Here is a 17,176-nt window from a genome sequence, read left to right as displayed (position 1 = left end):
TAAGCCCCATCGCTGTATCCTAGCTGGTTGTTTGGATTTTGGATTTCCAAAAAGTGTCACTAGGGCTTGATGATCAGTCTGGATGGTAAAGTCAATGTCGTATAGATAGAGATGAAAGCGTTCACAACCCCAGACTACTGCAAGAGCTTCCCTTTCTGGTTGAGAGTAACGTTTTTCCACCTCTGTCAAACTGCGACTTGCACATGCTACAATATGATGATCCCCATGTGTATTCACCTGAGTCAAGATAGCTCCGAGCCCCACAGGACTGGCATCCACAATAAGTTCTGTTTTCCAGTCAGTGTTGTAATATGACATTGTGACACTATCCTGCAGACATCGTTTTATGTCATCAAATGCTTGTGATTGAGAGGAAGTACATATGAATTTTGCATTTTTCTTTGTGAGTTCCCTAAGTGGGGCAGTCAGAGTAGCGTAATTTGGAATGAATTGGGAGCAATAGTTAGTCATCCCAAGAAACGACTTGACCTCACAAGCATTAGCAGGTTTGGACATATTTGTGATAGCCTGGACTTTTTGTGGATCAGGACCAACTCCATCTTGAGAAAAGATATGCCCAAAAAATTTGAGCTTCTGTTGAAGAAAGACGCATTTATCTTTATTCAGTGTTAAGTTTTTGGCTTGAAGACACTGCAACACTTGACGCAGAGCTACATCATGTTCCTGGAGTGTTGCTCCAAAAACCAGGATATCATCACTGTAATTGATGGCATTTGGAACTGACTGTATAACCTGACGGATTGCATTTTGAAACACCTCTGCTGCAGATACGATTCCAAATGATAGCCGTTTGTATCGTCGTAACCCAACATGAGCTGAGAATGTTACTTGCCGTGACTTTTCATCAAGTTCCAGTTGATGATAACCTTTATTTAAATCCAATTTTAAAAAGAAACTTGCACCTGTGAGTCGATGTATGATATCATCCATAGTAGGAGTAATATGGCGCTCTCTTTTAATGGCAACATTAGGACGACGCATATCAACACATATTCTCACTGCATTTGGTTGAATTATATCTAAGTCTTCAAGGGCCTGAATTTCTTCTTCCACTTGCTTCCTTATGTTGATAGGAATACGCCGATGTTCTTGAGCAATTGGGATAACTGAGTAATCAATATGAAGATGAACTTGATAGTCTTTAAGTTTTCCAATGCCATGAAAAAGATGATCATACTCCTGTAGTAAAACATCCACATCACTTCGTAGTGGTTTTGGGTCATGTAGGACAGGAGTGAGATTGGGAGGGTCATGTAAGACATGAGCGGAATCATGAGTGTGTGCCACAATTTGTATAAGACCCAACTCTGATGCAGTATCCAATCCCAAAAGATTACCTCTTGCATACTTAGTGACATAAAATACAGCTTTTGTCATTTTGTCATTTTTGCGTGCAATTATGTCAAAAGAACCCTTTAGTGGAAGAGGTCTTTTATTACCATAGGTGAATATTTTCACAGATGTTGGATTCAAAATTACTCTGCCATGCAGCTTCTTGAAACTGGTAACATCCATTATATTTACAGAAGCACTGGAATCTATGAGAAAGTCGACAGAAGTGTGTTCTAGAGTGATGGCAGTTTTTGGACTGACCTTGTTTTTTCCAACTTGATGAATCATGTAGATAAATCCTTCTGACTTGTCATCACTGTCAGATGATTCTGCAGGCAGATCCACTGTAGAATGTTGATCCACACAACGCACTGTCTTTTGCCTGGATTTAAACTGCTGTGAAGATTGTCTAGGTGTAGACTTGATTTCCTTAGATTTACAAACAGAGGAAAAGTGATTCATTTTGCCACATGCAGTGCAAATTTTACCTGTGGCAGGACAGTCTCCTGAATGTGGATAGGAGCGTCCACACCTGTAACATGATCTAGATTTCCCTGTCTCCGGAATGGTACTTGTGTCAGTGTGTAATTTATTGCACACATGCAGCTGGGTCATGCCCCTCTCCATGTCTTTAGCATGTGTCTCTGAAAGTTCTAGACTTCTAGCATATTGCTGCAGCTCAGTCAGCGTCATTTCAGATTTAAGAGCACGTCTGCGCAATTTTCCACATGTTCCAAATGCGATTAGCTGCTGCTTAATTTCATCCTCTACATCATGGAACTGACAAGTTTTGGCAAGAATCCGTAATCTAGTAATGTATGCATCAACAGATTCAGTTTGCAGTTGCATAGCTGTCCTGAATAGGTATTTTGAATGTGACAGGCTGCATTTTGGGGCAAAATAAGCAGTCAGAGAGTCCCTGCATTTGTTATAATCCCTGGTGTCTGCCTCGGGCAAAGTATCATACAGTTCATAAATCTTGGAGCCAGCACTGAGAAGAAGCATGCTTTTCTTTTTGCTATCAGAAGTAACCCCCATAGCTTCAATATAGTGATCAAACTGGGCAAGCCATTTTCTCCATAACTCTGCTGCATGAGGGGCATCAGTATGCAGAAACTGAGGGATTAATGCTAGCATGTCAGACATGGTGACTAAAAGGAATGTACAGTAGCTGAGTGTAAGTAGTTAAAAGTTTATCCTCGTCGCCAGTTGTTATGTCCTGATGTACATCTCTTTATTTCAATGAATCGTATAGTATGAAGATTATGTATTTTATTTCTTATTGGTAAGTAGTACTTGCATGGTTATAGATAGACATCAACTCCACATGCTGCTCTCCTTCTCCGTACTCTCCTTCTACCTCCTACTTCCTGATCACATGTTCATCTGTGCAGCCAGATTCTTAAAGGTACACTACTACCTCATCTAGCTAATGCACATAAACTATTTACATAGATATTACAGTCATGACATTTTGGGTAGGTGTATTTTTCTATGTGTATATTGAGTGTATATAGAATTGTATTATAATTATTTCCAGTGATTGTTCGTTCTAAATTTATTATACATTTAAATGTGCATATTGTGACTACTCTCCTTGCTTCCAGCATGGCCTCACTGTCCTGCACTTAGCTGCCTGGGCATCTGACCTGCGTATGATGCAGATGTTAATTAAGACAGGAGCCAGTCAGAAGACTACAAATCAGGTCAGTATGCCTCCAAAACTCCTCCTTCCGTGGTCATTCTGATTATATCTAATAAAGTCTTCTGCTGTCATTATGAATACATGTACAACAATAGAAAACAAACCATATATAAACCAGGAAAGAAATATGCCTGTGCCCGGCTTTACCCATATTGTACATGGTACCAGCTGTGTGGCAGTATTAATACCCTTATATGTGTACAAAGCAGGAAGACTTTTGTTGTTGGCGCTAACAAGAATATACTGTATATCTAGCAAATAAGAGCATGCGGATTTTGTACATATTTTAATCAAAACATTTAAGCTACAGTGAATAAGCCATTGACAATTACATACTGAAGGCACTTTACCAGTCCATACTTTGTGTTATATGGTTATCAAAGGTCACTGATGAGAAGTTTTGTGATCAAATTAATCACATGGCTTTTGACTTTAGGTGCTTTTAACTTATTTAGCAATAATGTTGGCCATTCCCACTGTACTTCCCTTTAATATGTTTTCCAAAGCCAAAGTGGAATCCACCTGCATTTCTTCCTTTTATATAGGTCACAGAAATCTGATATTTAGAATTCACTCTTTTTCTTCTTCTCCTCCTCTTCTTCTTCCTCCTCCTCCTCCCCCTCACAAGGGTTCCCCAGCACCAAACAAAGGGCCTAATTCAGACCTGATCACTCCTAAGCAAATTTGCAGAGGTCTGCGATCAGATAGACGCTGCCGATAGAGAGTGAAAACCCGCCCCGTGCAAGTGTGCAAATGCATGCGTACGCCGTGCGAAAACTTCGCCAGGCAGCGGACAGCTGCAAATCCGTTCGAAGCTCACTCACCATAGAATGATTTTTTTAGTCTGTGAGGTCTGTGCGTAGCCCAGGACTTACTCCTACAGTGTGATAGAATCAGGCTGTTCGGGACCGGAACCGATGTCACACACCCTCCCAGAAAATGCTTGGGAACGCCTGCATTTTTCCTGACACTCCCAGAAAACGGCCCGTTATCACCCACAAACATCCTCTTCCTGACACTTACATTGCGTACGCCTAGCAATTAAAATTTTCGCACCATTCTGTCACTTTTTGGGCTTGTGCCTGTGCATTGCGGTGCATATGCATGCGCAATCATTCGATAATCGGCCACTGTGCGATTTCGCACAACAGCGATCAGGTCTGAATTAGGCCCAAAGTACATAACCAAATAAGCAAAACAAGAAAACAAGGATTTATAGGACAAGTACATGGTATACAAAAATGTTTCCATCAGGGCAAATGACACTAAGATAAGCACAAAGGTAGGAGAACCGAGGATTTGGTACCTTTGTAGGGAGTATGGAGTAGAAGATAGTCTAGGTAAAAGAAGGAAAAGCACAAAAGAGCTCTGCTTGTGGGCTAAACAGGAAGGGGTAGACAGACAGGCGACACAGATGGGAAAGACAGTGAGTATGGAACAGAGGGTTAGGATGAGATTAGGCTGGGTTTGATGAAGAAGTGGGTCTTGAGAGCCCATTTAAAGTCAGGGAGGCCATATAAGAGTTGATTACAGTAGTTCAATCTTGAGATGACCAATGAGTGGATGAGGGTCTTAGTAGCATCCAGGGTGAGAAAGGGTCGTATCCTGGAAATTTTTTTAGATGGAAGTGGCAGGACTGGGAGAGGTACTAAATTTGTGGTTTGTGGTTTGAATGACAGGGGAAGAATCAAGAATAATTCCAAGACAGTGTACTTGGAGGCTAGGGGAGATAATTGTGCCATCAAAGGATAATGAAATTGTTTGAGGTGAGGTTATGTGGGTGGGTGGAAAATGATGAGCTCAGTTGTAGACATGTTAAGTTTAAGAAAGCACTGGAACATCCAAGAAGAGATAATAGAGAGACAGTTGGAGATACAAGTGAGGAGAGAGGAAGAGAGGTCAGGGGAGGAAAGGCAGATTTGAGTATCCTGAACATAGAGGTGATATTGTAATTCAATAAAGTGAATGAGCTCACCTAAAGAGGATTAAAGAGAGAGTAAAGGAACTGTCCAAGAACAGAACCTTGGGGGACACCTACTGTTAGAGCAGGCATTCCCAACCACGGTCCTCAAGGCACACCAACAGTGCAGGTTTTAGTGATATCCAGGCTTCAGCACAGGTGACTTAATTAGTAGCTCGTTATTTTGATTTAACCATCTGTGCTGCAGCTTGGATATCACTAAAACCTGCACTGTTGGTGTGCCGGAGAGGTCATGACCAATGCTGTGAAGGATTTGCAGGCGGATAGGGCGGTCCACGGTATCAAAAACAGCATTGAGGTAAAGGAGAATAAGCAGAGAGTGGTGCATCATGGAGGTCATTGCAGATTTTATGAGGGCAGTTTCAGTGGAGTGAAGAGGACAGAAGCCAGACTGAAATGGGTTGAGCAGGAGTGGGAGGAAAGAAAGGCATTAAGGCAGCTGTAGACAATGGCCCTCATTCCGAGTTGATCGCTCGCTAGTTGCTTTTAGTAGCAGTGCAAACGCTAAGCCGCCGCCCTCTGGGAGTGTATCTTAGCTTAGCAGAAGTGCGAACGAAAGATTAGCAGAACTGCTCGAAAAATTTTTCATGCCGTTTCTGAGTAGCTCCAAACCTACTCCTACCTTGCGATCACTGCAGACAGTTTAGTTCCTGTTTTGACGTCACAAACACGCCTTATGTTCGGCCAGTCACTCCCCCGTTTCTCCAGGCACGCCTACGTTTTTACCTGACACTTTTAGCACACTCCCGGAAAACGCTCAGTTACCTCCCAGGAACGCCCCTTTCCTGTCAATCACTCCCCGATCAGCCGTGCGACTGAAAAGCGCCGCTAGACCTTGTGTAAAACTGCATAGTTTTGTGTGAAATAACTTCTCGCGTGCGTACTGCGGCCCGTACGCATGCGCAGAAATGCCGCTTTTTTACCTAATCGCTGCGCTGCGACCGAAGGCAGCTGGCGATCAACTCGGAATGAGGGCCAATATGATCAAGGAGTTTGGAGGCAAAAGGGAGGAGAGATGGGTTGGTAGTTGGAGAGAGTATTAGGATCAAGGGTAGGTTTCTTTAAGAATAGAGAAGACAAGGGCATTCTTGAAGGCAGAGAGGACAGTGCCTAATGAGGAAAGATTGAAGAGGTGAGAAGATGGGTACAGGCAGAAGGATAGGAGAGAGGTAGCGGAGGATGTGGGATGGGATAGGGTCTAGTGGGTAGGTGGAGGGGGAAATAACTGGATGAGGGTCAGAAGTCAGAAATATCACTACGGTGAGTGAAGACCAGGTCAAGTGAGTGCCCACGTGGTGGTGAGGGTGAGGAGGTCCACTGGGAGAGATAATGTGAGGTTAAGGAGTTTAGAGGCAGAAGGTTCAGTGGAGATATCAATTGGGATGTTGAAATCACGTAAGATAATGGAGGGAATGTAAGAAGAGAGCAAGTGAGTAAGCCAGGAAGCAAAGTGATCGAGGAATTTAAATGACAGCTACTCAACGGTGAACAGGTTGGAAGAGGCGTATAGCATGGACCTCAAATGTAAAGAATGTGAGGGAAGGTTCTGGTAGTACGAGTTGTAAGGGGGATACTTGCACCAAATAGAAGGACCCCAACACCACCACCATGTCGAGCCCTTGGCCGAGGTGTGTGGGTGTGTGTGTGTGTGAATCTGAGGTTGCCAGAGCAGCGGGAGAAGTTAATGTCATGTAATGTAATCAGGGCCGGATTAAGCCTTAGAGGTGCCTGAGGCACTTAAGACAAGAGGGCCCTGGTGGAAGGGGAGGGGGGGGGGGGCAGTATATATTAGATTGCGCATACCTCCCAACATGACCCATTCCAGGAGAGACAAAATGCTCTCTACCTGGACTTTCCTCTTAATATATGATTGCTGTCATCTGTGTTGAACTATTTAATTTATAAGAAAGGTGTTTCAAAACAGGTGATTGCAATCATAAATTAAGAGGGAAATCCAGGTAGGGAGTATTTTGTCCCTTCTGGAATGGTTCCTGTTGACAAGTACTTTATAAAGTTTTCTTGTAGGGGAACAAAAACAACTTAAACAACCTTAAATTACACATACAAAACTAAAATCTATCCTCTATGGTGTCACATGTAGAATAGCAGCAGCCTATGTACTACTTACACACTGGGACACGAATCAGGAGGACTCTCTGTGTGTCTCTCTGTAGACCCAAATGCTCTAATTACATAACAGGTTACAAAGGACCCAGGCGGGGAGAAGGAGAAGCTGGGATTCCTTGGTCACTTACAGCTCTATCCCCCTTTTAGCTCTCCTCTGGTCGGGAAGCTCCATCGGTAGCTCATGAAACCTGATACTCCTGTGTCTCTGCCTGCACTGCATACTGTCCTGCTCACATTCTTGCTGCCTGGTTCTGCTACCCCCCAAACATGAGAGGCGCTGATGTGCGGTCAGCTGAAAGACCGCACACATCACAACATCCGTGCAAGTGCAGGCCGGGAGTGAGCAGCAGTAGTATGTGCAGCAACTCCCCTGTTCCCAGGGTCAGTTAATAATATACACATAAAAGAGACTGCACCCCACCTACCCCTTACCAGGGCTGGCTCCCGACCCCAGAGCAGTGCCGCGATTCGCGGGTGATTAGTCAGTGGGAGTGGCCTAATGCTGAGACGTGCCCTCCTCCATGAGAGACCTGTGGCTGGTGGCTGTGCTGTGTGCATTCAGGCAAGTATCATGTTTGTCCAGCTCGCTCCCACTCACTCTCTCTCCTTTCCCTGTCCTCCTCTCTCTCTCTCTCTATCCTCTTGCTCCTCTCTCCCTAACACTCTGTCTCCCTAACACTCTCTCTCCTCTTGCTCATCTCTCTCCAACAATCTCTTTGTTTCTTCCTCACTCTCTCTCCTGCTCCCCTAAGGGGAATTGTAGTGGTAGGAAATGGGTGGGATGTGTGGATGCGGGCCGAGGTGGTGGGGGGCGCCCAGAGATATCTGCATACTGGGCCCTAATATTTCTGTTGCCGGCTCTTCCTGCTCCCCGGTGGACCCTGCTGCCAGCCTTACCTAAACAATGGTGCTTTCTGGTGCAGTGCTACAGTCCCAGGCTTCTCATTCCCCCATTGCAGCGCCTCTCAGCCTCCATCTACATGGTGTGGCCTCCTCCCCACCGTGGTGCTGTTTTCTGTTCGTCCTCATAGTACCGCCTCCTCTTCCTTGGTGGCTCCACCCCCAAGGGTGCCAAAATGACAATCTATCTTGCCCCCCCCCCCAACCTATAAATGTTCTGACACCCCTGCCAGCTTGTTATAGGTTCACCTCACCCACAGTCATTAAGGTTCACATATTGTCCCTCATTCGGAGTTGTTCGCTTGCTAGCTACATTTAGCAGCATTGCACACGCTAGGCCGCTGCCCTCTGGGAGTGTATCTTAGCTTAGCAGAATAGCAAACGAAAGTTTAGCAATTCTGCTATTAGTAGCAGAATTGCTAACAAAAGATTAGCAATTCTGCTATTAAGTATTTCCTTGCAGTTTCTGAGTAGCTCCAGACCTACTCCTACATTGCGATCACCTCAGTCCGTTTAGTTCCTGGTTTGATGTCACAAACACGCCCTGCATTCGGCCAGCCACTCCTCCGTTTCTACAGCCTCTCCTGCGTTTTTATCTGGCACGCCTGCGTTTTTTAGCACACTCCCTGAAAACGGACAGTTTCCGCCCAGAAACACCCACTTCCTGTCAATCACTCACCGATCAGCAGTGCGACTGAAAAGCTTTGTTCGCCCGTGAGTAAAATAGCATAGTTTTGTGTAAAATTGCTTAGCGCGTGCGCCCTGCTGTGCATACGCATGCGCAGAACTGCCGGATTTTAGCCTATTAACAATTCTGCTAAAATTAGCAGAGAGCGAACAACTCGGAATGACCACCATTGTCATCATAAGAACTAATTGTACTATTGTTATATTTTAATAAATAGAAGGAAACATGATTGTGTTTTGCAGGATGGAATGAACGTCCTCCATTTTGCTGCCCAAAATGATAAGAATGAGATAGTGGATTATCTGCTGAGAGAAATGCAGCTGAAAGAGTTAAACATCAAAGATGCGGTACATTTCCTTCTCTCATTACAGTGTATTTCTGCTGCCCTTATGTGTGAAAGCGAGTATAAATATTGGATTGGTTTCTGATAGGTTGTATGAACGTGGCATCACTAGGTGGGTACAGAGGGCACCGGGTGTCATAATCCAAAGGGGTGACATCAAAATGTCAGCTCATCCTCAGTAATCTGGAGCCTGGTGCTGCACTGTGACGTTTTCGCGCAGCGCCCGGCACCTATCATGGAGGAGATGGCAGTGCAGGGAGAGTCTCTGGGGGCAGCCCAGCATTTCAGTGGCGTATCTATAAAGGGTGCAGACACACACACCTAGATAAAGGCTCTAAGGAGCAGAAACGCGTTGGTGATATTTGGGACAGACTGTAGCAGACCAACTATAAAGTGGAGAAGAAGCTGCACAACCAGTGGTGAAAGGGTGCAGATATCCCGGGAGGTACCTGAGTAACATTATACAAACGCATTTGGGTGGGCACTTCATGACAACCCACAAATTTTGGTACGCACACTTGACCTAGCAATTGGTGGATTTTCATTGAAGCTGATGTTTACATATATTTTATAATAAACTGTCCTTCACTATACTGTATACCCCATAATTTCTGTTTTGTTTGAGGAACACTGATATAGTGAGAAAAGATCCAAGTGATAATAATCTACAATTGAGGAACTATTGTGATAGTATATCCTAATTTAGGGGGTAATTCAGAGTTGATCGTAGATGTGCTAAATTTAGCACATCTCCGATCACTTACTCGGACATGCGGGGGACGCCCAGCACGGGGCTAGGCCACCCCGCATGTCAGGCCCTAACCCCCCCACGCACAAGTACAAAAGCACTGCACAGCAGCTGGCTGGGAGCTACTTGTCGCATCCTGGGTCGCAGCGACTGCGTGTGATGTCACAAAGCCGCCGCGGCCCACCCCCACACAGTCCAGGCACGCCTGCATTGCCCGGCCCACGCCCCCAAAGTGGCGGGCAAACACTGCCGGCCCGCCCAGCGAACACCTCTGCATGTCAATCAGGCAGAGGCGATCGCTGGGCTGAGATGCCAATATCATCTCTTGCATGCACATACACACTGCGTCGCATGCGAAGTTCAGACCTGATCGCCCGCTGTGTGAAAACGCACAGCAGCGATAAGGTTTGAATTAGCCCCTTATTCCAGAGGGTATGCGCATCTGCAAATTGTGAACTTGTACAATGTATGCAGCGCACATGGGCCCCTGGGGGCCCCACACTAGTTTAGTTGTGAAGGCAGGCGCACAGTCGGCAAGTTTTACTTTGCAGTGGCCACGTGTGATGTCACATTCTAAATGTCAACATTATGAACAGATCACTAGTCAGAACAGTATTAATGGTGGGAGTAGAGGGCAAATACCCCCTAGCCCCTAAGGGGGCCCTCCATACTGTTCACAGCTGCAGCAGTGCAGAGCAGGAACTGCTCACTGCGACCTAGTGAACAGAAGAGGGAAATGGAGTGTGAGCAGGGTGTGGGGATATATGGCACTGTAGCAGCAGCAGCAGCAGCAGCAGCAGCAGCAGCAGCATAGGAATGGTGGGGAGGAGCAGCTGCAGTCCAAGAGTGATGAGGACTATCCAGCAGCTAGCTATAAGGTAAGAGGTGCACAGGGAGGGGGTACAGATTGTTTGTATGTTTATAGCCCAGCAGCAGGGGAAGGGACGTACATGTAATAGGGGTGTGATGTGTGACCACGTCCCCTTTTCTCTTACGTCCTAGAGGATGCTGGGGTCCACATTAGTACCATGGGTATAGACGGGTCCACCAGGAGCCATTGGCACTTTAAGAGTTTGAGAGTGTGGGCTGGCTCCTCCCTCTATGCCCCTCCTACCAGACTCAGTTTAGAAAATGTGCCTGGAGGAGCCGGTCACAGCTAGGGGAGCTCCATAGGAGTTTCTCTATTTTTTTTATATTTTAATAGAGTTTTAGGCACAGGGAGGCTGCTGGCAACAGCCTCTCTGCTTCATGGGACTAAGGGAGGGAGTAGTGTCCGCCCTAAGTGGTCTAAGCCACTATCTCCGCTGACGGGACACTGAGCTCCTGAGGGGGAATAAACGTTCGCCGTCACAGGTGATCGCTCACCCCCGCAGCATGCCGCTACCCTCTTACAGAGCCAGAAGACTTCAGTGGCGAGTAAGTCACCAGTCCCCTGGCAAGTGGGAAGCCGGTGAGAAGATGGCGGCAACAGGGTAGGGAGCGCAGTACTAACTGCGCTCCGGGGCTCAGCGGTACATTGTGCGGCGCTGGGAGGGGTATGCCCTGAGCCAGTGCCTACACCCTACACTGGTCAGAAGCCTGTCAGGGACCCCATATCACTGCCAGCAGTTATTCCTCAGGCCAGTATAAAGAACCAGGGAGCGGGAAGCAGCGCCATGGAAGGGGCGGGGCTTCTCCTCAGAGCGGACCCAGCAGCGTTCAGCGCCATTTTTCCTGCCTGCAGAGACACTGACATTGAGTGCTGTTCCTCCTCATCAACTCTAGCTATCTTGTATGATACCAGGGGGTTGTAGAAGGGGGGGGGGGAGGTGGTGTAGATACTGTGTAAACTATTAAGGTGCACAGTAAGCGCTGGATAGTGGTTTTCCTCTATCTAAGAAGCGCTGTGTGTGGGTTGGCTCCAATCTCTGTGGCTCTCTTGGCATTCTTGGGGGGAAACTCTGTCTGCCTTTTCCGTGTGTGTGTGTGTGTGTGTGTGTGTGTGTGTGTGTGTGTGTGTGTGTGTGTGTGTGTGTGTGTGTGTGTGTGTGTGTGTGGAGTGTTTGTTGTCCCCAACTGGCATGTCTAGGGACTCTGTGTCACATGCTGCGAGTGGTTAGCCTCTCTTAAGGGTATGATCTCTCAGATTTCTACTAGAGTAGCAAAAACTGGGACAGCAACTCAGGTTTTACAAAACTCTATGGCTGTATGGTCCGGTTCTGTTCCTTCAGGGCCCCCTAGCATACACTCTCAAAAACGTGCTCTTGCCCAGATTATGCAAGATGACACAGATACCTATTCTGACATGGCAGACGGTGAGGGGGATGTGCTGAGGGGGGCGGCATCTCTTGCAAAAGGGGTGCAGTTGATGATTGAAGCCTAAGCAGGTTGAGGAGGCTTACTTCACGGATAATAAGAAAGCCTCGCTAACCTTCCCTGCGTCTAAAGAATTAAACGCTATATTTGAAAAATCCTGGGAATACCCAGAGAAAAAATTCCAGATCTCCAGAAAGGTTCTGGTTCTTTTCCCTTCCCTGAGGAGGATAGAAAGAAATGGGAAAACCCACCCATAGTTGACGCATCTGTTTCCAGACTGTCAAAGAAGGTGGTTTTACCTTGTCGGGATCTACCACGTTAAAAGAACCGGCTGATCGCAAAATTGACACTACGCTCAAATCCATATACACGGCTTCAGGGGCGATATTGCGACCTACTATTGCCTGTACATGGATCTCTAAAGCTATAGTAAAGTGGTCAGGCATGTTACTTGAGGAATTGGATTCAATGGATAAAAGTGACGTTGAATTGTTTTTAGGTAACATACAGGATCTTGCAGGATTTATGGTGGAATCCATGAAAGACCTGGCTGCAGGGATATCTTCCATGTCTGTCTCGGCTCGCAGAGGACTCTGGCTGCGCCAATGGTCTGCCGAAGCGGAATCCAGGAGAGGTGTGGAGAACCGAACATACACAGGTCAGGCTCTATTTGGGGAAGCTTTGGATGCGTGGATTTCCAAGGCAACTGCGGGTCAGTCACCTTTTCTTCCCTCAGCTGCACCTGCTACGAAGAAACCTTTTTCTTCATTTCCATCACAGTCCTTTCGGCCACAAAACAAAAAAGGCCAAGCCTTCTAACACCTTCTTTAGAGGAAGTCGTGCAAAATCCGAAAAACCTGCTACTGCAGGCTCTCAAGACCAGAAGCCTGCTTCTGGTACATCAAAATCCTCAGCATGACGGTGGACCGCACGACCTGGAGGAAGGGCCAGTGGGGGCGAGGCTCCGATGGTTCAGTCACGTGTGGGTGTCGTCCGTCCTGGACCCCTGAGTGCTGGATATTGTGTCCCAGGGGTACAGCCTGGAGTTTCAAGAACTCCCGCCTCACCGATTCTTCAAATCAGGCTTACCGGCATTGCTGATAGACAGGGCTGTCCTACAGGAAGCCATCCAAAAATTGGAGAATTCAAAGGTCATTGTCCCAGTTCCACCTCAAATGCAAAACAAGGGTTACTATTCGAATCTTTTTGTGGTTCCGAAACCGTATGGTTCGGTCAGGCCAATTTTGAATTTGAAAAGGTTCAACCCCTATCTGAGGGAGTTCAAATTCAAAATGGAGTCTTTGAGAGCGGTGATCGCAGGTCTGGAGGAGGGGGAGTTCCTGGTATCCCTGGATATCAAGGATGCGTACCTCCACATTCCAATTTGTCAGCCGCATCAGGCTTATCTCCGATTCGCACTGTTAGCCTGTCACTATCAGTTCCAGGCACTGCCATTCAGCCTCTCCACAGCACCGAGGGTGTTCACCAAAGTGATGGCGGAGATGATGGTTCTCCTCCGCAGGCAAGGAGTGAACATAATTCCATACCTGGACGATCTGCTGATAAGTGTCCAGGGAGAAGTTGTTGCAGTCCATTGCACTCACGACTCGACTGCTCAGGGATCACGGTTGGATCCTGAACCTTCCAAAGTCGCACTTGGAGCCGACAAGGAGATTGTCTTTCCTGGGAATGATCTTCGACACGGAAGTGCAGAGGGTGTTTCTACCGGTGGAGAAAGCATTGGTGATACAATCAATCAATCGGGATCTCTTGAAGACTACCCGGGTATCGGTTCACCAGTGCATTCGCCTTCTGGGGAAGATGGTTGCCTCCTACGAGGCTCTACCGTACGAAATATTCCATGCTCAACCCTTCCAGCTGGATCTCCTAGACAAGTGGTCAGGATCTCATCTGCACATGCACCAGAGGATTCGTCTCTCACCGAAGGCAAGGATTTCGCTCCTCTGGTGACTGCAAATGCCTCACCTTCTGGAGGGCCGCAAGTTCGGAGTTCAGAACTGGATCCTTCTAACCACGGATGCAAGTCTCAGAGGTTGGGGAGTGGTCACCCAGGGGGAAACCTTCCAAGGAAAATGGTCAAACCTGGAAGCCATTCTTCCAATAAACATTCTGGAACTGAGAGCCGTGTACAACGGTCTTCTCCAAGCAGCGCTTCTTCTACAAGATTCTTGATACAGGCTAGGAAAGGGGTAACGTCTAAGCATTACCATCGCATTTGGAAAAAATATGTGTCTTGGTGTGAATCCAAGAAATTTCCTACGGTGGAGTTTCAACTTGGACGGTTTCTCCTCTTCCTGCAAGCAGGTGTGGATATGGGCCTGCGTTTGGGATCCATAAAAGTCCAAATTTCGGTCTTATCCATTTTTTTCCAGAAACAATTGGCTGGCCGCCCTGAGGTTCAGACCTTTTTGAAAGGGGTTCTGCACATCCAGCCTCCCTTTGTGGCGCCAACGGCACCCTGGGATCTTAACATGGTGTTGCATTTCCTGCAATCGGATTGGTTTGAGCCTTTACAGGAGGCTGAGGTCAAGTTTCTCACGTGGAAGGCTGTCACTTTGTTGGCCTTAGCCTCGGCTCGACGTGTGTCGGAATTGGGGGCTTTGTCCTGTAAGAGCCCCTTCTTAGTCTTCCATGAAGATAGAACTGAGCTCAGGACTCGTCAGCAGTTCCTTCCAAAGGTTGTGGCGGCTTTCCATATCAACCAACCTATTGTGGTGCCAGTGGCTACTGACTCCTCAATTCCATCAAAGTCCTTGGATGCTGTGAGGTCTTTGAAGATCTACGTGAAGAGAACGGCTCATCACAGAAAATCGGACTCTCTGTTTGTCCTGTATGACCCCAAGAAAATGGGGTGTCCTGCTTCTAAGCAGACGATTTCTCGCTGGATCAGGTTCACTATCCAGCATGCATATTCTACGGCAGGATTGCCGTGTCCGAAATCTGTTAAGGCCCACTCTACTCGTAAGGTGGGTTCTTCCTGGGTGGCTTCCCGGGGTGTCTCGGCTTTGCAGCTTTGCTGAGCGGCTGCTTGGTCTGGGTCGAACACGTTTGCTAAGTTTTGCAAGTTCGATACTTTGGTCTCTGCGGACCTACAGTTTGGTCAAGCAGTTCTGTTGGAGCCTCCGCGCTCTCCCTCCCGTTCTTGGAGCTTTGGTACATCCCCATGGTACTAATGTGGACCCCAGCATCCTCTAGGACGTAAGAGAAAATAGGATTTTAATTACCTACCGGTAAATCCTTTTCTTGTAGTCCGTAGAGGATGCTGGGCGCCTGCCCAGCGCTTCGTTTTCCTGCAGTGGTTATCTGGTTCTGTACAACTTTGCATTGTTACTTGGAAAGTAATGTTTCAGCGGTTGCTGAGTTTCAAGGTACAGTAGTTAGCTTGGTTTGCCTTGTATGTGTGAGCTGGTGTGAATCTCGCCACTATCTGTGTATAATCCTTCTTTCGAAGATGTCCGTTTCCTCGGGCACAGTTCCTAGACTGAGTCTGGTAGGAGGGGCATAGAGGGAGGAGCCAGCCCACACTCTCAAACTCTTAAAGTGCCAATGGCTCCTGGTGGACCCGTCTATACTAGTGATGAGCGGATTCGGTTTTACTCGGTTTTACTCGGTTCTCAAAATGGCATCTTATTGGCTATCCAAAACACGTGACATCCGTGAGCCAATAAGATGACGTTTTGAGAACCGAGTAAAACCGAATCCGCTCATCACTAGTCTATACCCATGGTACTAATGTGGACCCCAGCATCCTCTACGGACTACGAGAAAAGGATTTACCGGTAGGTAATTGAAATCCTATTTTCATGTACACACTGAAGGTTTGCTCACAAGGACCCAATCCCTGTGTCCAAAATGCTGCTCTTTACCCCCCCCCCCCATGGTCTTAAGTACCCCAGTCCACTGAAAGCCTTGATCCAGCCTGTCACCTGTTCATATTCAGTGCATTATCTCCTTGTGTTGTGGTATTTGTGTTCACTTTGATAACATTAGCACTCTGAGATTTTTCCATTGATACGGAAGCAGGCCATTTGCAGCCCTGTATAATATGTGTAGGGTTTGGATTATATTAATAAGGCCTCCCTTCTTGTAAACATAAAACTATTTTTTTTCTTGAGATTTAGTATTACTCGTAAAAAAAATAAAATCTTTAAATATTGATTCAGTGAAGGTGTTCCCATGCTCTTCCTGTCGTAGCTGCCAGATGCAGCGGATACCTGTGCTTTGTACTCCAGATAATCCGTGTGAGAGAGTAGCAACGCAGACAGAATTAGTTTCATCTGAAGGTGGCAGTGACCGTGGATGCTGCATTTGTCATTGCTTTTACGTATAAGGCCTCACAGATTTGTACATCTCCGTACAGAGCAAGAATACAACACAGGGTATACCAAGTAACATTATAAACAAATACATACTGTAATATTTGGGAGCATAAAACTGACACATAATAAATAGAAGTAAAAGCAGAACTAGCAGCGAGTGATCTCTGATCTATTCAGTGCTGGGAGGGGAGCAGGGGGCTGCCCGGGGAGCGCTGGGCACGCTTCCAAAATGCCGGACAACGGGTAAGTGTCGTGAGGCCATGCCCACTCTGGGGATGTCATGCCCACTTCACACGAGGCCACACCCTACGCTTCACGATCGTCCCGACTCCCTCCCCTAAGAAGTTGGGAGGTATGCATAAGTACAAATGTGGGAATAATACTGACACTTAACAAATGTGGGCATTAATAAATAATAGTAAGTAACCCAAACCAGCTGAACTAGATGGACGTGGAGGGAGGGAAGAAACTTTAGGAAGGAGGGCCCTGTCTGCAAAGCTTACATTCTAAAAGGCAAAGGCAGGGAGTGATGGTACTGAGTAGATACAACAGTTAGCGAAGTGGGAGGGAAGGTTATATTAGTCAGAGATCCAAGGGTGAATAAGTGGCTTTTGTGGGCGCTGTCACGACTTTGGGTCTTAGCCTTACTTACCGTGTTTATAGTGCTGCCTCATAGGCAAACGCAGGGGGGGTTTC

General features: G+C 46.8%; 1 protein-coding gene across 3 annotated transcripts in view; it reads left to right on the top strand.

Moving 5' to 3' along the window:
* Positions 1 to 17,176, top strand: part of ANKDD1B (ankyrin repeat and death domain containing 1B) — a 200,147-nt gene that overhangs the window by 45,894 nt on the left and 137,077 nt on the right. For all 3 annotated transcript variants that reach the window (XM_063963796.1, XM_063963802.1, XM_063963794.1), the window contains exons 4-5: positions 2,961 to 3,059; positions 8,997 to 9,101. In XM_063963796.1, coding sequence (XP_063819866.1) covers positions 2,961 to 3,059; positions 8,997 to 9,101 — 204 coding nt within the window. The remainder of the gene's footprint in view (positions 1 to 2,960; positions 3,060 to 8,996; positions 9,102 to 17,176) is intronic.

Source organism: Pseudophryne corroboree, chromosome 1 (assembly GCF_028390025.1).
Source record: "Pseudophryne corroboree isolate aPseCor3 chromosome 1, aPseCor3.hap2, whole genome shotgun sequence".
Classification (NCBI taxonomy): Eukaryota; Metazoa; Chordata; class Amphibia; order Anura; family Myobatrachidae; genus Pseudophryne; species Pseudophryne corroboree.
This window is presented reverse-complemented; position numbering and strand designations above follow the sequence as displayed.